Here is a 27,309-nt window from a genome sequence, read left to right as displayed (position 1 = left end):
GCCCAGCACCTCCGAGATGTCCAGAGCAGAGCGGAGAATAAAAGTCTCTAGCTCCCGGCCATTCAGCTCATGATGCCTTAAATCCACCTGAACCGTGTCTTGGGAAGCAGCGGATCCCAAAGACTCAGCCGAGTCCCACATATGAGAGGAGGCCCTAGCCAACACACATAGGGTGTTAAGGGCCCGTAGGGCAGAGCTGGTCGAGGCGAACATGTTGCGCCCCCATTAGTCCAGCCAGTGGGCCTCCCGGGACGGTGGGGCCAACAGTGGCGGCAGGGAGGGAAAAGCAGTCCGCAAAAGTGGACTGGAGGCAGAGGGGAAAGACACGCCGGGTCACGCGGCGCCGGGGGTGCTGGTGCAAAAGGTGGTGAGGCACCGGATCCCCTGAGGCAGGGAACCTTCAAGCCCCCTACAGAGAAGAAAGGAGCGAACCCCCAAAGCGAACCCCCAAAGGGAAGTAAGATCTCCCTCCCACCAGAGACTTGGTGGAGAACCTCCAAAAGATGGTCCACCGGAAAGTGAGTAACCGGGTCACCCATGCGCAGAATGCCCACCGCCGTGGACACCGCGTGAGTGAAGGCTGCACCCACCTCCATAGGGCCCCGCGGTGGAGAGAACAACTGCTCCGTGGGAGACGGCTGCAGACTAAGGCGGCCGTCCCCGAAGCCAAGCGGGGCGGGCAAAGGCCAAACCTGGAAGTCGGGAGGAACCGAAGAGTGGGGGACCAGCCGCTCCTCCCACGCACACCTCGGCCTCGAAATTGGCGGGGAGCCGCCCTTCGACGATGCCGGTGAAAAGGACACCACGCGGCGGCGTGTTTCTGGGGAGGATGACACCAAAATACAGCCAACCTCCGGAGAAGAGGGTGCGTCCTAGGACGAATCCGCGGCCCGACCCCTGTGCGGAGCCGTAGAGTCCACCGCCCGAGGCAGAACATCGCCACCATCCTGTGCCAACGGTGACGCCGGAGAATGTTCCTCGAAGCCACACTGCGCCGGGGACCAGAGCGGGGCCAGATCTGAAGTGGCCAAGGGCTGGCGCCTGAACGGTGTCGGCTGGACCTCTGCCGAGGCAGCCACCTGCGTGGAGGAACAATAGGGACCAGGGGAATGACACTTAACCCTCAGGTCTAGCATGCATTGGAGGTGGCACAACGAGCCATGCGGCGCCACCAGAGCCGACTCGCCCTACGTTGAGGCAGCCGCCTTCGTGGAGGGGCGAGAAAGGCCCGGAGCAGGACGAGGGGTCCCATCCTGCCTCGACCCAGAGCGGGACGAGGAGGGTTCACCGAACCCTGAGCTGGCGCCGTGGCGGCGTCAGCTCAGCCGTGGGCAAGGCCTTCGCCTGCCCAAAGGGGCTCGAGGATGCGGCCCGAGGCCCGGCAACCTCCCGCGACACCACAGGCACTCCAAAGCCGCCGCATAAGTCTCCATCTAGACTCTCAACGCTCCATCACTGGGAAACGGTGGATAGGAGGTCGACATGCAGGGTCGCATCATCCGCGGAGAGCCCACCCCCCCGGCAGGCCGAACACCAGCCCCCGGGGACAAACTGTGACACTTACCCACCGGGGAGCGACGCTCTTGCGACATCGGAGAAAGGCGAGGACAACGACAACGGCCATATCTGAAGCTGTCTGCCGAGGCTGATCGAGGAGAGAAAGTCGACCTTGAGAGGCGCGCTGAGAGTTTAAAAATTAGACAATGGGGAAGAAAAACGGGGGCCCCAAACAGGCCCGTAACAGAGACCGGATACGCGTTGCACGCGGAAAAGGAAAAAACTGATGTAGGCACGCCGGGGTGGGGCTTATGTGACCTAGCTGACGTCACGTACGCGGACGATGCCTGGGTGGAATCGTGTGGTGCCGCCTGGATCCAGTCTCACGCATGGGGATAATTCTATGTGAAGGAATCTGCGGCTAGTAGTCTATCAGATATGGCGCATCTGCCGCATCCTTTGACGTAGATAATCATTCTGCTGTATTACAGAAGCTACAAGAGACCAGAGGCAGTCTTGCAAAGGAATGCTTACCCTCAGCTACTGATGCAGCACTGTAGATTGCGGTAGTCGGCTGACTACCCAAAGTCGGAGAGCTGGTCCGAGAGAATGTGGAGAACAAAAAAGAGTTTGGCCCCTCTTATCGTACACCTGTCCCAGTGCTTGACATGAAGGGAACTCGTACAGTCATTTTACCACCACTTCCTGGTCGAAAAGACAGCAGAAACGTCTCCGTGAACAAAGTCAAATTACAACCTTCGGCCGATCCTGAATAGTATAACACCAGCGTCTTCTTGTCAGGCGATTTCCAGGAATCCAGTGTTGGGCGCTTCTGATGCCACACAGCCTGACACTGCCATAGAGATGGACTCTGTCATTCATCCTTTGCTAAACCTCCCTACTTCCAGTCTCACTGAAGAAACAGAGTATGTTTATCCCCCTACTGAGTCATTGCCTGGTTTCCAACCTGATACCCATGGCCACTCACGTTTCTCTTTTGACTCAAACTCAACATTATCATTGACCCCTCCCAAATTTTCTATTTTTGTGTCCTGGTTTGACAAGACTTATTTGGTTCCACCTGGACATACATCTGGATGGTCCTCTTAGCCATTTTTCTTTTCATGTCAATTGGATTTGTGACTTTCTTTTTCCTTCGCATAAATGGTTACTACATTCCTGAACGCTCTGCTGTGAAACTAGTCGATGGAACTTTGGCCCCGCATTCGCCTTCTCACATCATGAAAAGGGACTTGACTTCTATCAACATCTCCGCTTGGTCAGTTGTGGATGCATAGTTTGGGATGCAGTGGATTTCCAAATTCATGGTCCTACAGAGATAATTAATGTACCAAATGTATTTCGTGTTTCCATGGGTGATGTAGTGAAACACAATATACGGTCTAATGATTGGGGTGTACATGCCGTACAACCTTTATTTTCAGATTTGAAGTATGTTGCATTTGATGCTGAAGATTTGTATTTGAATACAGAAAATTATGCTGATTTGTTTTGCTACCAGCATTATGGCCATCATTACCTGCATAAAGCTAATAAATTTAGAAATGTTTTTAATTACACCCAGTGGAAACATTTCCTGGCTCCACTGGAAGGTAGCTCGAAAACGTTCTTGAAAGAATTTACATATTTTACAGATTTTGATAAATCCAATCCGGAATTATTTTATTTTAAATTAAAATTTTCATCCAATACTAAAGTGATGCTCACCCACACCAAATTAGTGTATTCCCAATCCTTTATTGATGATTTATCAGTGGGTGGCTATAATCTGTGGAAGTATTTAAACAATGACCCGCTCTGTGCTGGTCATATACGAGTTGCACAGCCGTATACACGTAGTGTTCCAAATTATTCACTTTAGCCATAGTTATTCCATGTTTAATCCATTTTATTTCCAAACTGTATCCAAACTTCATTGTCACGCCAGTGATACGAAATTCATTTCAGTTTCTGCGTGTAAGTGTTACATGATTGCCTATCCAGGCTTAAACATGAACATGTACTGAATCTCGAGTCCTCTGAATTGTGCAAACATTACATCACACCCAATGCATTTCCCTTTACGCTTCGTCAGGGGTATCTACGATATAAAAAAATTCACATGTTTCCATCGTTTAAAAAAAATGCATTTTCAACATCTCAACATAGCCATTTACATCCCCTCCCAACTCTGTGTTTATAATACACCTTTTCACATACTGTCTAATCCCCACCATGTGTTGTGCTTATTTTGTAACACCTTATTGCCATGATTCAACCCCCCATAGATCCTGTGTGCTCAAAAGTAATTTTTCCGTAACTCGAACATAAACTGTGAAAAACGCTGTCTCTTGCCTTCCCCTGCTTTTAAACCTATGTGATATTATACACCCAGTGCCTCTTGAATTCCCGCTAACTTTAACCTTCTCCCTCTCATAATCCTCACCCACCAATCTCTTGAGCCGACTACACCCGTTCATACCTGATGTCAGCCTTCTACAAATCTCTCCCCATGTTAGCCTCCGTTTCACCCGTCAACCTTGCAACTGCTCTTTTTTAAAGTTATGTAACCCACCCACCTGTGGCTCCTTAGTGCATTATTCTCGTATCCGTCTTGTCCCTCCCCTTGAACTCCCTTCACCCAATCGTGTCACTCCCCAGAAAAAACATCAACCCCTCGTTATTGCGTCACCCGTGCATGTTCCCCTCATCTTTCTAGGTAAATGTCTGTGAAATATTGGCATTTTGAAGTTGTATAACAATGTCCCATTAGAATGTCCACACGTAATTTTTGTTGATTCTTGCCATTAACTCAGTAAGTGATCCTCGGCGTGACTTTGCTTTAATCTTTTGTACTTGTCGATTTATCCGCGGGGTGCTGCCAGGTTGGAACGGTTTTAACACGATACATCAAACATGAGTCTGAAGCACACCCTCTGTTTATCTTTTGTCTGATTCTGTGACTTTTTATCTAGTTTAGCGTGCATACACTCGAGTGTGCTCCGCTCCTTGTGCACACCAATACTATCCATATTTAAACAATGACCTGCTCTGTGCTGGTCATATACGAGTTGCACAGCCGTATACACGTAGTGTTCCAAATTATTCACTTTAGCCATAGTTATTCCATGTTTAATCCATTTTATTTCCAAACTGTATCCAAACTTCATTGTCACGCCAGGGATACGAAATTCATTTCAGTTTCTGCGTGTAAGTGTTACATGATTGCCTATCCAGGCTTAAACATGAACATGTACTGAATCTCGAGTCCTCTGAATTGTGCAAACATTACATCACACCCAATGCATTTCGCTTTACGCTTCGTCAGGGGTATCTACGATATAAAAAAAAATTTTAGGCAATCATGTAACACTTACACGCAGAAACTGAAATGAATTTCGTATCCCTGGCGTGACAATGAAGTTTGGATACAGTTTGGAAATAAAATGGATTAAACATGGAATAACTATGGCTAAAGTGAATAATTTGGAACACTACGTGTATACGGCTGTGCAACTCGTATATGACCAGCACAGAGCGGGTCATTGTTTAAATATGGATAGTATTGGTGTGCACAAGGAGCGGAGCACACTCGAGTGTATGCACGCTAAACTAGATAAAAAGTCACAGAATCAGACAAAAGATAAACAGAGGGTGTGCTTCAGACTCATGTTTGATGTATCGTGTTAAAACCGTTCCAACCTGGCAGCACCCCGCGGATAAATCGACAAGTACAAAAGATTAAAGTAAAGTCACGCCGAGGATCACTTACTGAGTTAATGGCAAGAATCAACAAAAATTACGTGTGGACATTCTAATGGGACATTGTTATACAACTTCAAAATGCCAATATTTCACGGACATTTACCTAGAAAGATGAGGGGAACATGCACGGGTGACGCAATAACGAGGGGTTGATGTTTTTTCTGGGGAGTGACACGATTGGGTGAAGGGAGTTCAAGGGGAGGGACAAGACGGATACGAGAATAATGCACTAAGGAGCCACAGGTGGGTGGGTTACGTAACTTTAAAAAAGAGCAGTTGCAAGGTTGACGGGTGAAACGGAGGCTAACATGGGGAGAGATTTGTAGAAGGCTGACATCAGGTATGAACGGGTGTAGAGGGCTCAAGAGATTGGTGGGTGAGGATTATGAGAGGGAGAAGGTTAAAGTTAGCGGGAATTCAAGAGGCACTGGGTGTATAATATCACATAGGTTTAAAAGCAGGGGAAGGCAAGAGACAGCGTTTTTCACAGTTTATGTTCGAGTTACGGAAAAATTACTTTTGAGCACACAGGATCTATGGGGGGTTGAATCATGGCAATAAGGTGTTACAAAATAAGCACAACACATGGTGGGGATTAGACAGTATGTGAAAAGGTGTATTATAAACACAGAGTGGGGAGGGGATGTAAATGGCTATGTTGAGATGTTGAAAATGCATTTTTTTTAAACGATGGAAACATGTGAATTTTTTTATATCGTAGATACCCCTGACGAAGCGTAAAGCGAAATGCATTGGGTGTGATGTAATGTTTGCACAATTCAGAGGACTCGAGATTCAGTACATGTTCATGTTTAAGCCTGGATAGGCAATCATGTAACACTTACACGCAGAAACTGAAATGAATTTCGTATCCCTGGCGTGACAATGAAGTTTGGATACAGTTTGGAAATAAAATGGATTAAACATGGAATAACTATGGCTAAAGTGAATAATTTGGAACACTACGTGTATACGGCTGTGCAACTCGTATATGACCAGCACAGAGCGGGTCATTGTTTAAATATGGATAGTATTGGTGTGCACAAGGAGCGGAGCACACTCGAGTGTATGCACGCTAAACTAGATAAAAAGTCACAGAATCAGACAAAAGATAAACAGAGGGTGTGCTTCAGATTCATGTTTGATATAATCTGTGGAAGGCCACAGTAGATCTTAATTCTGTGAGGGGTTCCAGATCCTGGCAGGTGCGGGGCACTGAAGCTTTACATCACGAATGCCTCATCCCGACTCAAATTTTATTTTTGAATGATTCGGTCTATCAGACTACGTGTTTTGGATTGGCTACTTCAAAGCAAATTAATACCCCTGCTATTCCTGCTCTGGCTGCATATCTGAACTGGACCAATCATACTGATTATTCCATTGACGGCTTGCAGTCCTTGTTACAGAATGTTACTTTCAATATTTCTGCTTTAGACCACCTAGGTTGGTTGGTTTGGCAAACCAGCTCAGATGCTTGCTAACTCAGTTTCCATGACAAGGCTCCTGGCTATACACAAGATAGGCCTGATCCATGTTTTTCTAACTCCCATTCGGTTACTACCTACTCTGATGGGAAATTATGTCAAAATTGGTTAAAACACTTGTCACTGTCATCAGTAAAACATTTGTCGTTATTATCAGGTGACATTGATTTGACAGATTTTATAAAGGGCCCTGCTGGTGCTAGATCAAAACGATTTATTTACGTAACCTATAACGAAGTATGGAAGCTGTCTCAAATTGAGGCAGCTTTCCGTTTAAGGGCGATAGACCAGGCTAATTTAGAAAAAGTCCTTGCTGTCGTTGATAATAGTATTAACACCCTTTCTTCCCGCATTTACACATTGGACAGTATTGTTTCATCTGTTGCTGATAGTAATGCAGTTTGCATGGACATTACAAATTCTTAAGATGGGGAAAGTTCCTTGGGATTATTTCAACGGGTCATCTTTGTTTATGCCTTTTAACTTAACAGACAAACAGCGATGTATGTCCATGAAAGATGCTACATACATGCTTTAACACATTGAAAAAATAGAATCTTTGCCTTTTTCTGTGGCCGAAACTGAAGCTGCTGTCTGGCTCATCCAAGGGGTAATAATCTTACCATTTCCTTTGTTTAAAATTTAGATCCTGCATGGGCTATTAGCCCTTAGGCAGGGCTTTCCTTCATGAGGTGTGGTCATTACCATTCGCTTACAGATGCTTGCGGGATGATAAAGAAGTTTACCTAACTGGGGAATCATGCGATTCAACAATAGGTCATGCTTTGGTCTTCAAAAATATACATTTGCACGGAGCCTGTAACATAACGGCCCTGAATCTCACATGCATTCGGAAAGGTATTCTAGTACCAAATATTACACCAACTTTCACTCCGCTTGCAAACGGTAGTTATCTACTTTAAAATAATGAGGAATGCTGCGGTATGCTTACCAACATCCCTTAGATTGTGACAGTCTCGCAACGTGTGGTTTGCTGTAAAAATTTACTGTTTCCACCTGTAGGAGAGTCGGGTCTGCATTCCTATGGTCACCCCAGATTTTTGCTTTTTGCTTCACTGGTTTACGACTTTCCCTGGCTGTGGGCCTGCTAATCAGACCCACAGCCTAGCTGTTCTCTCTCTAAATTGACATCCATGTACTTTAGATGCATTTACCAATTTGTACTGGGCCACCTTATCAGTCCCTGTACAGTGTATCTTAGGTACCCAGGGCATAGGTGTACCCAGGGCCTACCAGGGGCTGAAGCATGTATTATGCCACCCCTGGCTGGCCATCTAAACAGACACAACTGGCTGGTAAGACAGCTGGGGCAAGGTGGTGTAATCACCCTTTGCTGTAGATATAGTTACCTATATCTAACCCCAAAATGGACACATATATTCCTATCAGTCACTCCTATGGCAGGCCTTACCAATCCTGAATGCAGAGTGCTTGGAATTATGTGAGATGGTGCTCTGGCATGAGCTGAGCCCGTCTGCAGCTTGCGGAACCAAGTCCTAATAGCTGTTCCATGATAACGCTATACCATATACTCTTAAGTGCATTATAATCCTCGCGGTTGAATGCTAACTCTGGTATAGCATTATCAAAACATGTCGAGTAAGGTGTCATACGAATTGGAATACTACCCCCTCGCCAATTCTGGCGACGAGGGTAGCATTCCACCCTTCTAGAGGGACACGACATGTATATAACTGTGAACCCTGGTTAAAGTTAACTCGAGCCTTGGCATCACAAACTGGATGCTGCCACCACAGACACAAGTCTGACCTCCTGCTGCTGGGAGTCCTTCCAGCGAGGGAGGCTTGGACAAAGGGTTTCCTGCCTTGGGAGGTGCTAGCACCACCCCAGACAGGATTTTGTGTATTGGGTAGGACAGGCCTGAAAGGAATGAGACATGCCCGGGGCACACAAGGTGTCCAGTGCATACACCGGTTCAAACCAGTTGCTGGGGCATCCCTGCCCCAGTTCTGGCGCGAAACCGGACAAAGGATTGTGGGTGTAACCACCCCCCTTCCTGGTCTCACCCATAGGAGGGACCTAGTCGTAGTACAGCCCCCTTTAGCAGGATAAAGGTAGGAGCTGGTCCCATTCCAAATTAGATTAATCCTGACTTGAAACTTTACAAGAAGAAACTCTGGACTTCGACGTTCTGCTCCACAGAAGACTGAAGAAATCTCCCTTGTGGGCAAGGAGTGTCCACCCTGCAACTGCAGGCACCATCAAGCGTCCAGCGGCTTCACTTTGTCGTCTTCCCTCGAGGATCCAGACTTCAGAGCCCGACGAGACCCAGATTCCCAGACCTCTCCGACCTCAACTCACATCTGCAGCACAGCTGAGATCCGTGGGTGCGACGAGACACGTGGGACCGGCCATCTTGGAGAAACTGCACTTCGCTTCCAGCACAACTCCCGAGGTAAACTCGACCAAGTGCTTTGGGGATTGAGAAGCCCCAGCCCTGAGTAGCTCCTGCACCGAAGATCAGCCCTCCAGCTTCCACGAGATCTGCGTGGGGCCCTTCTGCCTGTTTGCTGCTCGACGCGTTGTCTGGTCACTTGCCGGCTGGCTAGTGGCCTCCTAGACGACGAACTTTGAAAACTACACTGCTGGTCTGGTTGCTCCAGACTGGCCCTTGCTCCCTTCCAAAAGAGGAGCACCCCGGACTCTCCTAGTCCGCACCAGACGCCTTTTCCACTCACCGCGTGGGTTGCCTTTGCCAAGGCCTGTTGACGCCGAATCCGGAACAGACACCGCCGACAGCGAGAGCCTACGTGGGACAGCTCGTGCCTCCATCCTGGTTGTCGAAGACACCTCCTGGTCCATGTGGCTGCAGAGTCAAGCGTCCACTCTTCACCTAATCGCGACGACGACATCTGGTTCCTTCCTGGTTCCACTCCAGTCACTGGCTAGTGACTTTGAACATTGTCCCCTCTGCTTTCAGGTCTTCAGCATCTCTGATCCACCCTTGGATCACACCGGACATCTTCCTCCTGGTCGCCTGCAGCATCTTTTCTTCCAGGCTCCATAGACTTCAACGCAGAAACCCGACACGACTTCGCACCTATGCACCCGCAGCCCGTGGGTGAGGTAACAAGAGCATTTCGGTGCTCAAGGGTAGATTGACTCTCCTAGTTTCCAGATTCACAGTCGTTTTAGTCCTAACTAGTCAGGATTGTCCGTACTCACCTTTTTCTTGAACTGTACTGTCCATAGACGTTGTTACACATCCCGCGTGTGAGTTCACACTCTGCACACGCGTCCCGTGGGCCTCCTATTACTTACCTAAAGTTAGGGTAGTGTAGTCCCAGCGTTCCTACAGCCTCTAGACTGCTCCATTCCTTCTATCGATTTCCTTATACCATTTACTTAGTATATGGTTTGCTGTGCCCCTAGGGCACCATTGTAATTTTGTGCAACTTATCGTATTTTTCCTAAGAGATTGTCATGTGCTTAGCCCTCTGATCTCATAAAGAGTTCAGAGGTATTTGTTATTAATAAATATATTGTTTATTTTCATAACAACCTGTGTGGTGTCCTTTCATCTGGTATTCAAGGGGTTATATTGTGGTAAAACAGCTGGCTTCACATGCCAAAAGAGTTTAGCCTAAGACAGCTTTGCCCATGCTACCATTAGGATAGCTGGTCTATAAGGTTGACTTACAACCAATCACCATAAGGGTTGTTTGGACTGATATAAGGTGATCACTAGAACTAGTGAGCATCATATATCAGGCCAACTTCTCACACCACCCCCACACAGGAGACTTGATAATTCGGTCTGGCCTTCCATTCTGACCTTGAAGGCAGACTTCGATAAGTTGAGCAGAATTAGAGCATTGTTATCCCAAAAAGAAGTTTCTCTCACATCTGCACCTGAGATATTCGTCCTTCATATGGCCAATACCCGATCAGAGGTGCAGGCCCTTCTTAATACTGATCTCCCATTGCATTTTGGTACTTTGATTCATACCATTTTCAATGCCTCTCATACTGCCGGCTTGGCCCATTTTTTTAAAAGTTGTGGGCTCTGGCCTTGTGTCTTTTTTCCAACCTATTTTTGGTGTAAAACCAGCATTTATTCATTCTATTCTTTCCAGCGTCTTCGGTGGGTTGCTACTATTAATTTCCTTAGCTGCTGGAGTATTGCTATTACTTTGCCTGCTGCGCAATGGCTGCTTTTCCTGTGGCCCTACACATCCAAGACAGACTGCAGATGCTTCGTAGTCTATGCTTGAATGCTATGGTACTCTGCCCCTGGCCACATCTCAGCGTGGCTTACGGATTGTCCTTTTGTTTTGCATATTACACTTGCGTGCAACCTGTCTTCACCTGCTTGGAATGTTCATTTAAAGGGGCATTGGACCTGTGCCTCTCCAATATGGTGTCTCCTGCACCCAAATTTTGATCTGCAAATTTTGTCCTTTGTGTCCCATGAGCAAGAGTGTTCCGGTGTTGGGATTATGGCCTGCGCGGCTGCGCTTGGAGTTTTGGCACAGTGGGATATCTGTGCAGCGGCACAGGATTTCCTACAACGAAATTACATTGAGTATCACGCAATTTGTCCGCTGATGGTGCTGGAGACACCACTTATTGAGGAACATGTCTGTTCTTTCAGTTTGCTTGAATGGATGGTGTCTCTTTTTTCTGTCCATAACAATGATTTTCTCTTGAAAGCAGTTGCAACTTACTGCTCATACACTTTGATGAATTAACCTGTCTGGCACTGATCATTTGCAGGATTTTTTTTCTTTCTTTTCTCTCTTTCCTCTTTTATTGACATTTTGGATATGTCGACCATGTTAAAAGACAAAATAATTTTTCTCCTTCCCAGCGCGTGTTGGACCCCTGAGGCGTGAGCCGGGGGCTGTCAGTTTTTTAATTGTGTGCATTGAATTACTTGCTTTAAACCTTTGGTATTATTTACGTTTTAACTCACCAGACCAGGGATCTCTCCTGCACTCGTCCCCGCTCCCAGCGCAGCAGAATCAGCGCTGACGCTGTGCGAGGCAGGGCTTTAGGAGGCCATATTGGGGGGAATCAGGGTTGGCGCTCGAGTTGTTGGTCGCCTCCCGCCCGCCCAGGTATAAAATTGGAATGAATGCGCGAGCGCGCTGATTGCTAGCGCGTGTTGGACCCCTGAGGCGTGAGCCGGGGGCTGTCAGTTTTTTAATTGTGTGCATTGAATTACTTGCTTTAAACCTTCGTTATTATTTACGTTTTAACTCACCAGACCAGGGATCTCTCCTGCACTCGTCCCCGCTCCCAGCGCAGCAGAGTCAGCGCTGACGCTGTGCGAGGCAGGGCTTTAGGAGGCCATATTGGGGGGAATCAGGGTTGGCGCTCGAGTTGTTGGTCGCCTCCCACCCGCCTCTAACCTGTATAAAGGGATGTTGTCATCCCGTCTGCGCAGCGGGCAGGCGCAGCGGGCGCGCCAAAGGCAAGCCCGTCTGCGCCCGTCCGCGACCGGACGGGGCCAGGGGCCACGACCCCTGTCCATTTGAACGGCCCCCACAGAAGATATGACCCCAATGAGTTGCTCAGCCTGAGACCTTTGGCAAAGGGAAAATGTGACCATCTGTATCACCCTTTAAATCTGCCCTTTTATTGTCAACATTGCCATCTTTACCCTAGAGGCACTACGACTATTGAACACCGGCACTCTTTTAAGATGTTTCTTGTAAATTGTAGATCCTTGCCCAAGCATCAAACAGAAGTATCCCTATTGCTCGAAGAACACAACCCATATGCAGTTTTTTTTTACGGAGACATGGTTAACTCCGTCCTCTGCGCCGGATCTCATTCAAGCATTACCACAGGGCTATCAAATAGCCAGGACAGACCGTACATCGGGGAAGGGAGGAGGACTAGCTATAGTGTTTAAAGACAGATACACCTGCCGTTGCATTTCCACCTCTGTTTTGGACTGTGAAAGCATGTCGTTCAGTCTGGTACTGTCACCAAACTTAAATTTTTCCGGAGTATTGGTTTACCGCCCTCCTGGTTCGGTTAGACAGTTCTTGGACTCCGCGTCCTCAGCAGTCGCAGATCTTGCCACTACTTCGGCTAACTTCACGCTGTTGGGCGATTTAAACATGCATTTTGAAGACATCAGCGATCACGCTGCCCAAGAACTAATCGCCGATCTATCCGCACTACAGCTGACCCAACTTGTCTCCTCACCCACACATGTGAAAGGGCATTTGCTGGACCCTGTGTTTAGCAACTGCCCGGATCTAGTGATAGAGCCCCCTATTGTACTCCCGTGGACAGACCACCGACTTGTCCCGTTAACCTGGTATATCCATAAATTGCCTGCTCTTTCGACAGGATTACGGGAAGCTCGAAATTGGCCTAAATTGCTAATAGATGAGTGGGCTCATGAACTTCAAGCTACAATACCTTTTATTACCACAGATCCCACGGTAGCCAATGATACCTTTAATAATTGGATAACCCAGTCATTGGACACCATTCTCCCAGTGAAGACAACACGGGCCAAAAGATCTAGGATTTCAGCCCCCTGGTACACTATAGAGCTTAGGGAGATTAAACGTAAGTGCAAAAGGCTGGAGAGGAAATGGCGTCTGGACTACACAGACCTAGACAAAGCTGCATATAGAAATTCCATCAGGGACTATAAGCTGGAGATTAAGAAAGCCCAATCTCGGCATTATACGCAAAAGATCACCGATGCTAGGTCCAACTCTAAGGAAATATACAGGATAGTAAAAAGCCTCACTGTCCTTCCCCAGCCCCCCATAAACAGTGATAATCTGCAAGTCCGTTGTAATGAGCTGGCAGACTATTTCTACAATAAAATAGACCTTATATACTCTGCCTTTCCAACTGCCCAACCAGACATCCCAGCAGCCACTCCTGGGCACTCCAAACATGGCAAGATAGATAACATGTCACCGGTGCTGGAGAATTTTCCTTTGTTGCACTTGGACCTATTAACCATCTTAATGACCCAGGTAAAATCGGGTTCTCCCAGCGATCCGCCCCCCCCGAGCTTTTTAAGGACCGTTGGTCAAACCATCCTCCCGGTTATACTAAAGGTACTCAATGCCTCAATTTCCACCAATACAGTTCCATCTAGGTGGAAAGAGGCCAGGGTAAAGGCACTTGCTAAGAAGCCCAATCTGAATATCAACAACCTCAGCAACTATCGTCCAATCTCCCTGCTCCCTTGGGCCAGTAAGCTACTGGAAAAATACATCAATAGCCTCTTGACCAATTTTCTAGAGAAGAACAGTCTGCTTGATCCCTCGCAAACCGGCTTCCGCCCCAAGCATGGGACGGAGTCGGCCTTATTGGCGGTCCTGGAGGAAACAAGGGGCATCTTGGATCGGGGAGGATCGGTGGCAGTCACCCTCCTCGATCTAAGTGCCGCTTTTGACACTGTAAACCATAATATCTTATTGCAGCGCCTCCAGGACATTGGGATTCAAGGAGGAGCGTTGGAGTGGATTCGTTCATTCTTAACCGATAGAAATGTTCAGGTCTTCGAGGGATCTACCATCTCCACCAGCAGGCCCTTGGATTGTGGAGTTCCGCAGGGTTCTTCACTCAGCCCGACGTTGTTTAATGTCTATATGAGGCCGCTGGCTGGGATCGTCCGTCCATATGGTATTAAGATCGTGACCTATGCGGACGATACCTAGCTGGTGGTCTCTCTGGCGCGGGCTGAAGACCCTGCGGGCACAGTGGATCTGGCGGGCTGCCTGAGTGAAGTTAGCAGCTGGATGACCCTGTCTTGTCTCAAACTTAATGGGGACAAGACAGAGGTCATGCTGTTGGGTCACTCAGCTCCATCTGCGATCGACCAGATGTGGCCAGCTTGCTTGGGCACTCCTCCAGTCCCTCGAGATGCCATTAAGAGCCTGGGTGTCTGGTTGGACAAGTCCTTGACGTTTGACCATCAGGCTGTTGTACTATCTGCCACTTGTTTTGGCCTCATTAGAATGTTGAGGAAGATTCTTCCTTTGTTGCCATTTGAGGCCAAACAAATTGTTGTTCAGGGACTGATTCTTTCCAGGTTGGATTTTGGAAATGCACTTTATCTTGGGGCCCCAGACTTCACACTAAAGAAGTTACAGGTGATTCAAACTGTGCGGCCCGGACCCTGCTTCAAATCCCTCGCAGGATATCCGTGAAACCTGGATTAACAAGATTGCATTGGCTCCCGGTAAAGGACAGGATCAGTTTTAAGTTTCTCTGTGTCGCCCACCAGTCTTTCTGGGAAACTGGTCCAGTGATCAGTCGACCCTTAATCACCCCTTACCTTCCTTGCAGGCAGCTGCGGTCTACCAATGCTTTACGTGCTGTTGTGCCTAAGGTCAAACGGTCTAGGGCAGGAGGTCGCTCTTTTTCCCTGAATGCGACTAGGCTCTGGAACAATCTACCTTTTTATTTAAGGTCCAACTCTGACCTTACTTCATTTAGGAAACATTTGAAAACTTTTTTGTTTAATAAATAGTTTGTCTCTGTTCTGCTCACTAATTCAGCTGACAACACACTGTTAGCATTCAGCGCTTGGACGCCCACGGGCAGCTATCTGCGCTTTATAAAACGCATTTTCATTTCATTTCATTTCAAAATGGATAAGCTGAATTTCAAATTAATTTTCTCTGCCGGAATCTCAAATCACTTAATGATCGATGCTCTAACTTCTTGCTCAGACTTCTTGAACTATGGGTTTTCCATATACCTCTATCCGATGGATTGACCAAGGGGAGGGTGTAGATAGGTCATGGGATTAACTGCAGACATTGCTAAATTAGCATTAGTTTGTATATGCTTGGCAGCCATTTTGCCGCTTTTGCACGCATTACTATGTGGCTTTATTCTCATGGATAGATGGCTGGTACATTTTCGCATGAGATCGGTCTGCCTTTCACACGTTTAGATGTACACTGTGCACAGCGTGTTCCAGGTCGAAAAACAATGTATGCTGTTGATTCACTTTGGTCAGTCCCGCGCCCATAGACACAAAATAGAACACAGCTGCACTACTGAAAGTCGGGTGCTTTTAATATGGCATCGCATGCATGATAAAAAACTTGGAGAGATTCATTCCAACTAAGAAGAGCTGTGCTTGTCCTGAGATGTAATTCCTTGCATCTAAACTTGGAGGTATGGGGTCCCCCTGACAAAGCCTAGAGGTCTTCTATACTTATAATTAACTAGCTTAAAGCACGGGGAGGGTGGTAAGGCGCTGTAGCCCTGTTTCCCCTTTCATTATAATATGGTTTTCCATTTTGTGCTTTATGGAATTGTAACCATGCTGATTATATTGTTCTTATGCATTTTAATGCTAGTATTGGCTCGTGTACTGCATTATAGAGCACGTTAGTTAAAATAAACATTTTAAACTATACCGTGTCTCTGTTTACTCACGTTGTGGACAAGTATGAGTGTTTGAACGAGAGAGTGTTCTTCTTCCAGCGATTCCTGAGAGGAACTGAGTGACATGTTCTAGGATATCTAATCATTGGTAGCTTCGCTGTAGTACGGAGAATGAATGAGATACTATAGCTAGTCAGATTGGGGTTCTGGGCACCGAGGTGGGGTTTCTGGTACACCACTACACACCGAGGTCCTGCTTTCCTGCTCACAGTTCTGTGTATGTACAGAATCCCTGCAACAACAGCACACACTGATCAGTTTCTACGCATCTTCCTACGACTTGGTGTACCTGTCTCTATGGAAATAAAGTTTAAAAAATCTTGTTTATATCAGATCTACTTACCACTACTTTCATCAATTCATTTTTTTCAGAAGAATGTGTGCATTCAAACATAATAAATCTAGAATTACTCACAGATTTAAAACAAGAACTGGCAAACACAAGAGGTTTGGATTTTTGTAAGTGAATTTTTCTTCAATAATTAGCTAGTCTGACAAGTCTGTGTGATTGTATGGATGAATGCTAGAGTGAGTTAATTTTTGCATAAATGGATGGATGATTGAGTTGATGGATGCGTGAGTGAATGAAGGGGTGAATGGGTGGATGAGTTATTGAAAGGATGGATCAATGGATGGAAGACGTATAGATGTACAAACAAGCGAGTGAGAGCAAGGAATCGTGACTAAAGAGCACTGATTGTGGATGGCTTTATGAGCCTTGGTAGAAATGGTTAGCTTTATGGATAGTCTCCCTCAGTGATGCGTTTGTAAAAAGTGCTGGGGCTCTCGTCAGGAGGTAGCTTGCACAAGAGCATTGCTCCTATTAGTGCCGCCTATTACAGAACTAACCACAAAACACTATAAGTGGGGAGAGGATGTGGCGTGACGGCCAAAGCTGCGGACTTTGAAGTTGGGAAACTAGGTTCAAGTCTCGGTGTAGGATCAACATACTGTTATCCTGGGCAAATCACTTAATCTCCCTGCAGCTACAAAAATGAATGTGTCCTTAACTGGTGCTCATGTAAAACGCTCAATACCTTTGGGTCGAGTTCCTGGTATAAGCGCTGCTGTTGACGATTAAGTGTCTGTCCCGAGCACCGCAGGCCATCTGCTCAAATTTAGTACTGGTCTACCTGTTTTGTTAACATATCTGTAATGCATGTATTTGTTTTATTGCAAAGGTAGGACAGAACAGAGGCTGCTCAGTAGAACTACCTTTGTTAACTTTAGCCGTTGGTTATGCTTATGAAAAAAAGTTAATCCAGTTTACTTTACCCTGGATGTTCCTTTGTACAATCGGCACAGTTGATCGAAGGCCTGGGCTTGCTGGGCATCCAGTATTGGCTCAGAATTGGGCTGAAAAGAAATGTTGTCATTATTCAAACAGATATGTGAAAACTTATTCAGTAAAACAATTTCAAAATTATTGTACATTAATTAACAAGTGACTTACTTTTGGTAATGACTTGTCTGGTAGGGACTATATCTAGCAGCAGATTCCTTACCACAGAATAATTCCCAGGCATCAAATTGAATCCGGACATTTTTCATGAGCAGTACCCCTATGTGCCGGTAGGTGGCATCATTAGGCTTCGCCCGGTGTCATCTGCACTGGGCGAGACATGCCTGGGGTATATATATATATATATATATATATATATATATATATATATATATATATATTCACAGAAAAAACCATAGGTTATAGACCATATATAGTTAGGAATTAGCATTTACAAAACCTTGAAAATTCACTGAAAAAACCATAGGTTATAGACCATATATAGTTAGGAATTAGCATTTAGAAAACCTTATTTTACTCACACAAAACCATTGAAATTCCATATATAGTTAGTTGCACTAACTATATATCGCGCACCCGCAATCCACTGCTGATGATGTCACATATTACATCATTCATGACATGGTCAGTGACATCACTGATGACATCACTGATGACATCTCAAATGACATCACTGATGACATCACTGATAACAACATCCAGTGATTTTATGTTTCTGTAAAGTTTAAATATGTCTTACATATTGAAGAATGAGTGGATGTATAAGTGTCTGGACGAAGGATTTAGTAGGTGCATGACTGACTGTATGAGTGAGTGATTAAATGTGTCTCACTGACTGCATGGGTTAGTGACTAAACTGTCTTAATTTGTGCATCATTATGTCTGTTGTTCTGTAAACTGCTGCATGTGTTGATCAGTAGCTATATGAGTAACTATATGGGTTATTGATTGATTGCCCAAGTATTTGTATGGGAGACTGAGTGTGTGTGTGGCTAGCTGGGAGGTGTGTGACTCTGTGCAGATCAATCTGTACTTGTATCAATGATTGTATAAGAAGGTAAGTATGTGTTAGTATATGTTTGAAAATGTAAGGTGCTCTATGTTTAACTGTATAGACAAGAAAATGGAAGTGTCATTGATTCTTTACAGGACTGACTAGGTGTGTGAGTAACTCCATGGATGAGTGGCAGACTGTGAGTGTCTGTATAGGTGTATGAGTGCATATGATAGTGTTGTAAAGATGAGTGATTGTATGTATGAATGATTGTATGGGTGAATGAGTGAAGGTGTGTGTAGACGTAGCAATCAGTGAGTGCGTATGTAGTAACTAGTATTGGTGTGTCAATGGTTTCAAAAATTATACTCTCTTTTTAACACTGGGTGAAACAGAGGTTATATTAAAATGTGAGGAGATGCATTGTATTGTCACATGAATGATATCATCAGTGATGTGGTCATTGATGTCAAATGAGATGTCATCAGTGATGTCATCAGTGATGTCATTTGAGATGTCATCAGTGATGTCATCAGTGATGTCACTGACCATGTCATGAATGATGTAATATGTGACATCATCAGCAGTGGATTGCGGGTGCGCGATATATAGTTAGTGCAACTAACTATATATGGAATTTCAATGGTTTTGTGTGAGTAAAATAAGGTTTTCTAAATGCTAATTCCTAACTATATATGGTCTATAACCTATGGTTTTTTCAGTGAATTTTCAAGGTTTTGTAAATGCTAATTCCTAACTATATATGGTCTATAACCTATGGTTTTTTCTGTGAATTTCATTGGTTTTTTAACAGCTAATATCTGTAGCTGTAAAATGTATTCTTCTTTAAATCCAAAAATATATTTTATATGTTTATGAATAATTTTTTTTTTAAATATTTTTTTTTCTTCGTTCCCGCTTCGCGAATCGGGAAGCTTCCCGTTAGCTGACCTTGATGCCGCGAAATAGACCGCGAGCCGGTAAACGTTTCTTTACCGCAAGTGCCGCGTTAGAAAACAACATCGTGACGCCTCCCGTCCGCATGACGTTTCACGTTGTCGCGTGATACGTCATATGACGTGCTACGTTAGCGAACTGGTACGCGAAGCGAGTCGCAAAGCGCAGGTTTCTGGAAGCAAACCGGGAGGCCCTGCAAAGCGCTTAACGTAAACACAGCAAGTCATGTGACTTGGTAATAACACTTTTCATTGGTTCATTTCACTTTTGGTTTCCTAATGATGTAAGACTAGGTCATATAATTTAAAATGAACACTTTTGATTGGTTGAGAACTCTTGTTTTTCCCAAATGATGAAAATCCCTCCTTCTTTCCTCACTCTGACTTTCATCATTGTGAGAGAAAGACCCTTTGTGATCACTGAGCAATGGCTTCTTTAGTAGCTTCAGCTGGTGCTTCCCCACCACCTCCACCACATCCAAGGAAGAGTAGACCACCTACTCAAGTTATAATTCAACAAGAAGAAGAAGAAGAGGAACAGGACGACGAGCACGAAGAGAGGCAGTTTTTGCCTGAGCAGCCCAGGACGTCTCACCGGAAAGAAAACTTCATTTGGCAATTTTTTAAAATTCCCAAAGGTCAGAAAAAAGTAAATGCAAGATACGTAACTTGCCTTATATGTCAAGATAGACTGTCCAGAGGAACCGAGAAAAAATACAGTTTCGGAAACTACACAATGCATCGCCATATGACTAGGTGGCATCCTAACAACTACAGTGCTGCACAGTTTCGGAACGACCTAGATAATCTCCCTATTATGGCCAGTAGATCTGTTGTACCGGAAGTAACGGGACCAGAGGGCAGGGAGATGGTGCCAAATATACAAATGAAATTTGGTGAAGTAAAACACACCTGCGTATTTTGCGATGGATTCATTTCCTACGGAGAAAAAAGCATCACTCTGATCAACAGAGCTATTGACTATCATATGCAAGTTTGTACGAAACGCCCAAAATAATAAATACTTCTTTTTTTGTTTTGTTGCTCCTGTTGAGCCCTTTACAATGAATCGTTTTCATTGCCCCCTCCAAGAAAAACCCCAAAAAATATAAAACTGTTCAGAAAAATTCAAAAAAAGTAAAAAAATGTTCCGAAAAATAATAAAAAAAATATAAAACAACAAAAACAATTAAAAAAAAAGTTCTTTTCAGAACTACCTCCCCGTTATTAAAAAATTGGTACAATATTTGGAACTGTGCCAACCTCTATTTCTCTTAGTTCGCTTCCCAGTTCGCTCGCCGGTACGCGAACTAGAAGCGAACCAAAAACAGTAAGTATAAGGGAAGGAAACAGACACTTATGTTAAAAGAAAGACAGCTATAGGGGAGTAAACTAGAGATACTATTACCCGTAATCCACTGCTGATGATGTCACATATTACATCATTCATGACATGCTCAGTGACATCATCAGCAGAGGATTGCGGGTTTTTTGGCAACGTGCCTTATCCACGGTTTAATAACGCTGCCTTTTGCTTTATATAAGTTTTCAAATTGTATGAAATATATACCAATAGGTCGTTATGAACCTTTAGGTAGTGCTTTTCTTCATGAGGTCTGGTCGCTTCCATACACATACAGATGTTTCAAAGATGATCAAGAAGTTTATCTGAATGGAGAGGAATGCACTGAGACGCCAGATCATTCACTAATGTGTAGGCACATACAGTTACACGGTTCATGCAACAAACACCGACCAAATATGGCTTGCGTGTTGCAAGGCACGCCAGTTCCTGCTATCATCCCCACGTTCAAGTTGTTGGAAAATGGTAGTTATTTGATGCTCAATAATGAAGATTGTTCTGAGTTAATTGAAAAGGGTCTGCACCTCTGTACGGGTGTTCGCTATGTGAAGCACGAAAGTTTCACGGGCCGAACTCAAGGCCACCTCTCTCTGAGACAAAAGAGCTCTTATTCTTGCCATGCCGTTGAAATCTGTCCCAAGGTTGGTATTTGTGGCCAGATTGAAAACTCCCTATGTTCATGTGTGGGAGGAAATAGAACATTTCTGCAGCAAATAACCCGTTCACTTACTGTTACGATAAAAGGAATACTTTTAATTCAGATTTGCCTTTCAATTTCAGCAAGATGGTTCCGACTATCTTTAACGCATCCTCCACAAAGACCCTGGCGCACTTTTTTAAAGTTGTTACCAGTGGTCTCGTGACTTCATTTGAGAAAATCTTTGGAGTCATCCCTGCTTCCTTTCATTCTATTTTCTCCACTCTGGTTCGTGGATTGGCATTTTTACTTGCATTACCAGCGGACGCTCTTGTGCTTTTTTACATTTTTAAATATGGATGTCCCTCCTATGCAACCTCCCACCCTGCAGCTGCTGACACTGTTCCGCAATCGCATGCTAGAATATTATGGCACAATGCCGTTGGCGATATTAAGCACGGCATATGGATTATCTTTTCGATTCTCCTACTTCACCTGTGTCCAGCCTGTATTTCACTGCCTGACCTGTGATTTCGATTGGGCCATTGATTTGTGTCTCTGCGGACCGGTTTCTCCTGACGTCGAATTAATCAGCTGATGACTCCTATCATTACTCACGAGTTGGTTTGTCCTGGCGAAAGGATTATGGCTGTGGCATTGATGCATGGACTACTTGGTCCCTGGAATTTACTGGCGGCAGCACAGTCTTTCTTGGAACAGAGCTTTCTTGAAAACCCACCGAGCTGTCCTCTGATGGTGATAGAGGATCCGGTGCTGGGAGAGCACGTATGTTCTTTTCCGCTTTTAAATTGGATGGCTGAACTGTTTTCGGATGAAGACGGTGACTTCCTATTGGAGGCTGTTGCAGCTTATTTTGCATACACAGTTATGTCATAGACCTTTTTCATGTTTGATATGCTGAGTACTAGCATTTCATTGACAATTCATTGACTTATTTGTCAAGTTTTTATTATTTACCTTGCCTATTGGCTTAAGACTCGATAAAGTACTTGGCTGTTTTATTTTTCTTTAGCATTAAATTTTCCTAGTTTTTAATGCTTTACCTTGCGGACCGTCCACATATAAACTTGCAATCTGCTCTCATGAGATGGCACTTCTATTATCTTATTCAGTTCGTTTCCGGATCATGGGGAGGTGTCATCTAGGTCCTGGATATCTTTACACCGTGTTAAGTTAGCATGGGCTCATTACCGGTTTAAACGCCATTTTTCCTTTTTTGCAACTTCTGCACACGACACTTAGTTGTTGCTTTAGCTTTCCACCTAGTAGTTCATCGTGGTTTACATGAGAATAATATGTTATTGCTCTACTATCTGCTTTGCTTGTTAAACTATATCTGTACAGCGAGTGCTAAAGTTTCAAGAACAACACGATACAGAATTGTTATGAGGTCTGATCTCCACGACTTCATACTCATAACATAAGTGCAACTTCTGCCAATTCTGGGCATGAGGCGGGTTTTATATTGCTTTGCCGAACACACATACACAACAGTTGATGCGGTTCACATGAAGAGAGAGCTGGTGTATGCTGATGTGATTCCTTCAAATCTAAGACACTAAAGTATGGGCACGCCCTAAACCAACACAAAGAGACCTTCTTAGCAAATAATATAATATGTGTATTAGGGAGGGTGAGATATAAGCAGCCGCGGGCCGTGGAGGGAGTTACGGTGAGGCAGGGAGGCGGGGAGGGGGAGAAGCAGGGTGGAGCCCTCTCTACCTTGCCCCTCCCCCTCCCCGCCTCCCTGCCCCACCGTAACTCCCTCCACGGCCCGCGGCTGCTTATAAGTGTTGCTAACTCTTATTCATTTACAGCATGTTAACATACTGTCACCATTCGCTTTTTATGTACTAGTAACTATGCTGGTAATTTTGCTACTGATAATATGTGTACTTGTATTCTCCACCCTGCTTCTCCCCCTCCCCGCCTCCCTGCCTCACCGTAACTCCCTCCACGGCCCGCGGCTGCTTATAAGTGTTGCTAACTCTTATTCATTTACAGCATGTTAACATACTATCACCATTCGCTTTTTATGTACTAGTAACTATGCTGGTAATTTTGCTACTGATAATATGTGTACTTGTATTATCTAAGATACTACGCCTGAGAAGACGGCATTAGTAAATAAACATTTCAAATACACATGTGTTCTTCTTAACTCCATGTTCTGGTTTCTAAGAAATATATAACGACCGACTGTTCATGAGTTCCACGTATCCTGAGGTACTATAAGTTCATATTCTGGATTGTCTAAACATTGAGAGTTTGTTATATCCAATGTGACACTGTACCTAGCTTGCTAAGGAGTTTTTGATTACTAACGTGAGTTTTGGGACACCCTAATTCGCCGAGGTTCCAATCCTCTGTCCACAGTTCTGTGTGAGAACAGAAACCCTGCGACAGGGGCACCCCCGACCCTTGCTGGAGCTTCATCACACTTGCGATACAACTCCAGCAATGCGCCACCTTTACGGCACAGATACATCACGCATCTGTGCTGTTTTTGCCCCATGATGCGCCGCATTGTAAATGCAGCACACCATAGGTGACGGAACAGCGGCACAGAATGACTAACACATCCCTGGTGATGCGCCAGTCATCATAAATGTATCCCTATGCTTCTTATCTTGTTAGAGATGAACCGCCATATGTATCATCAAAGTTTTTTGCATTTCCTAAATAGCGAACTTTAAGGAATAAATAGCGATTCTTTACCATTCCTAGTTTGCGATTAGCTATTTGCTAATTACAAATTACCCATTCATTTCCTTCATTTCCATAGGGCGGTTGGACTCACTTTTAGCTCGAACGGCTGAATGGATTTCCACGAAACTTGGCAAAATTGTAGGGACTGGTAGCCCGATGTGCCTTTGCTATGTCTCAAGATATATGCTCCAGTGGTTTTTACGAAAATTAACTTTGAAAAATATATATTGGGCTACATTGGCCTATATATATGTTGGAGCCCAAATGTAGCCCAATGTAGCCCAATGAAGCCCAATGTAGCCCAATGTAGCCCAAAGATGGCCGCCAGACACACAAAAAAACAAATGTAGCCCAAATATCAGCCAGATGTAGCCCAACTATAGCCCAGTGACAGAATGACCAATCAGCTTCGCAAACCTCCGTTACGCGAAGCGGAGCGCTGTTACAGATATATATCTTTTTTTGAACGTTAATTTCTCAAAATCCACTGGAGCACATATATTGAGACCTAGCAAAGGCACATCGGGCTACCAGTCCCTAATATTTTGCCAAGTTTCGTGCAAATCCATTCAGCCGTTCGATTATTATTATTATTATTTTTTTTGCCCCGCGGGGCCCTTTTAAAACCTCCACATCAAACCTAGGGGGTCAGCGAGGATCTACTATGCCCCCTTATAGTTATTTCCCCCTTTGTTTTGACCTCCTCTTGTCTCTCGATCCTACCGAGAGACAAGATGGCGGCCGCTACGGACTTTTTGGAATGTTGACAGACGCCGGAGAACCAATCAGCTTCGCTTCACAAAGCTCCGTTGCGCGTAAAGTACGCGTCCTGGGACGCTGCCAGGTCCGCTGTTACAGATATATATCTTTTTTTAAACGTTAATTTCTCAAAATCCACTGGAGCACATATATTGAGACCTACAAAAGGCACATCGGGCTACCAGTCCCTACAATTTTGCCAAGTTTCGTGCAAATCCATTCAGCCGTTCGGGCTAAAAGTGAGGCCAACCGCCCTATGGAAAACTCAATGTTAAAAACACGTTTTGGGACCCCCCTTTTTTCTCGGCCCCCCCTTGACGAACCCCCCCCAAATTTTCGAGGGCTGCTCAGAAACAAAATGTGCCATTTTCCTGAAAATTTCAGCCAATTCCGTCCACAAACGCCAAAGTTATTAGACATAGAATTTTCAAAAATCCCATAGAGAAAAAATCCTAACTATATATACCTACTGGCGACCGCCAGTAGGTAATATATATATATATATATATATATATATATAAACACAGCGGTGTCGGAGTTATCAACTCCGCATTGGGAGAGACGCACTGTCGGACTTACCCCCGTGAAATTGATCCCTGATGTCGAAGGTTGTGCAGTTGGGGACCCGAGGAGGCTGTACGTTGCAGGGGACACGGCAACAGTGAGAGAAGTGATCGAGTGCTACTTTGTGGGTCGCGCTACCACCTGGCTGCCCTTTCTTAGTTTAACACTGCATGCTGGGAGATGAAGTGCTTTGCACTCTTGAGACACTGTGATTGGTGCTGTCAGGCATCACCAAGGGCGGAGCGATCTACAAATGTGGCAGTGAATGAACTCTCATTTTTTATTAACAGGCACTCGACCATCCTCCAGAGTACCACGCTGGGCGCTGACGAAGCTACACAGCGGAAATGCATACGCCCGGAGTGCCGTCCAACTTTGCAATAAAGAAAGCCTTCATACTGTTCCCCGTTGTGGCCTCTGCCTTTCTTCCAGGAGGGTTTCTTTGAACATATATATATATATATATCAATCCAAATGCTCAGATGTGAGGCCGCACACCACTCGCAGTATATATATATAGGCACTACCTCAGAGCGCTGACGCAAGTTTATTTTCACAACTTTCCAAGAAGAACATTGACTACTGGTGCGTGAAACTAAGGCCCTTGTAAGGGAAACAGTCCTTCACTTTGAACTTGTTTGCAGATCAGGGAGGATGTGTGGGTCCTAAGATATCTTTGGCTAAATTAGAGTATCTACCAAATAAGGCGTTACAGAAGGTAATTATCTGATAGAGACTTCTAGCTTCAGATTTATCACCTCAGAAAAGAAACCTAAGCAATACTTACCAAGAGGCGGGCTGTGACACTGATTAGACTCAAAAGTCCTGTAGAACCATCTGGCCGGACCTGGCTGTTCAGGCACCAGTGCTTCGTACAAATGTGCAGGGAAGCCCACTCTGCTGCCTGACCGATAAACTGGATAGGTACCCCATAAACCAATGTAGGAGTTGCTGCCTTGACTCTGGTGGAATGAGCTTGCAAACATTCAGGAGGTTGTTCTTTGGCCAATGTACAGCAGATTTGGATGCAGAGCCCTATCCATCGTGAGATGGTCCATTTCTGCCATGCCTTTCCTTTGTTCGCTTCAACATACCCCACAAGGAGTTGATTGTCCACTCTGAACTCTTTTGTGCGGTCATGGTAGACCGATAATGCTCTTTTAGGATCCAGCCGATGAAGTCGCGCTACTCTCCTTAAGAGAGGTAAGGTGGAGCGTAAAAGGTAGGTGATGGATTGGCCTAAATGAAAGTAAGCTATCGCCTCCGGTAGGAAGGATTGCCCTTGACCGAAGAGCCAGCTTGTCTGGGTAGAGGTAAAGGTACAGAGTCTGGGATGACAATGCCTGAAACTTGCTGACCCTCCAGGCAGATGTTATAGCCATTAGAAAGGATGTCTTTACAAGAAGAAGCCTGATAGGACAGTGATGTAGTGGCTCGAAAGGAGCGCACATCAGAAATGAGAGGAGTAAATTAAGGTCCCACTGTGGCATAATGAAGGGTGTAGGTGGGAACATGAAGGCCTTTCAAAACCTATGTACAATCTGGCAACTGCAGGAATGCCGAGATGGCAGAAAGCTAGCCTTTCAAGGTGCCCAAAGCAGAGGGCTGCTGGGCCAATGTACAGATAAACAAAAGAACCTGGGAAAGGGGTGCAGAAAGAGGGTTTACTTGTCTGATGGTGCACCATGCTATGAACTTGCTCCAACAGCAAGCTTATATGGTTTTGGTGGAGAGACGCTTGGCTGTCAGGATAACATTACAGACTTCGGGTGGAAGGTCAAAAGCTTTTAAGTGTGATCATCAAATCTTCATGCATGAAAGTGAA

General features: G+C 45.1%; 1 protein-coding gene across 1 annotated transcript in view; it reads right to left on the bottom strand.

Annotated features, from left to right (window-relative positions):
• VPS8 (VPS8 subunit of CORVET complex) overlaps positions 1-27,309 on the bottom strand; it is a 2,052,516-nt gene that overhangs the window by 65,844 nt on the left and 1,959,363 nt on the right. Inside the window, exon 45 of the mRNA XM_078680452.1 lies at positions 17,454-17,534. Coding sequence (XP_078536578.1) covers positions 17,454-17,534 — 81 coding nt within the window. The remainder of the gene's footprint in view (positions 1-17,453; positions 17,535-27,309) is intronic.

Source organism: Lissotriton helveticus, chromosome 3_1 (assembly GCF_964261635.1).
Source record: "Lissotriton helveticus chromosome 3_1, aLisHel1.1, whole genome shotgun sequence".
Lineage (NCBI taxonomy): Eukaryota > Metazoa > Chordata > Amphibia > Caudata > Salamandridae > Lissotriton > Lissotriton helveticus.
Note: the sequence above shows the minus strand (reverse complement) of the source record. Positions and strands in the feature narration are given on the sequence as shown.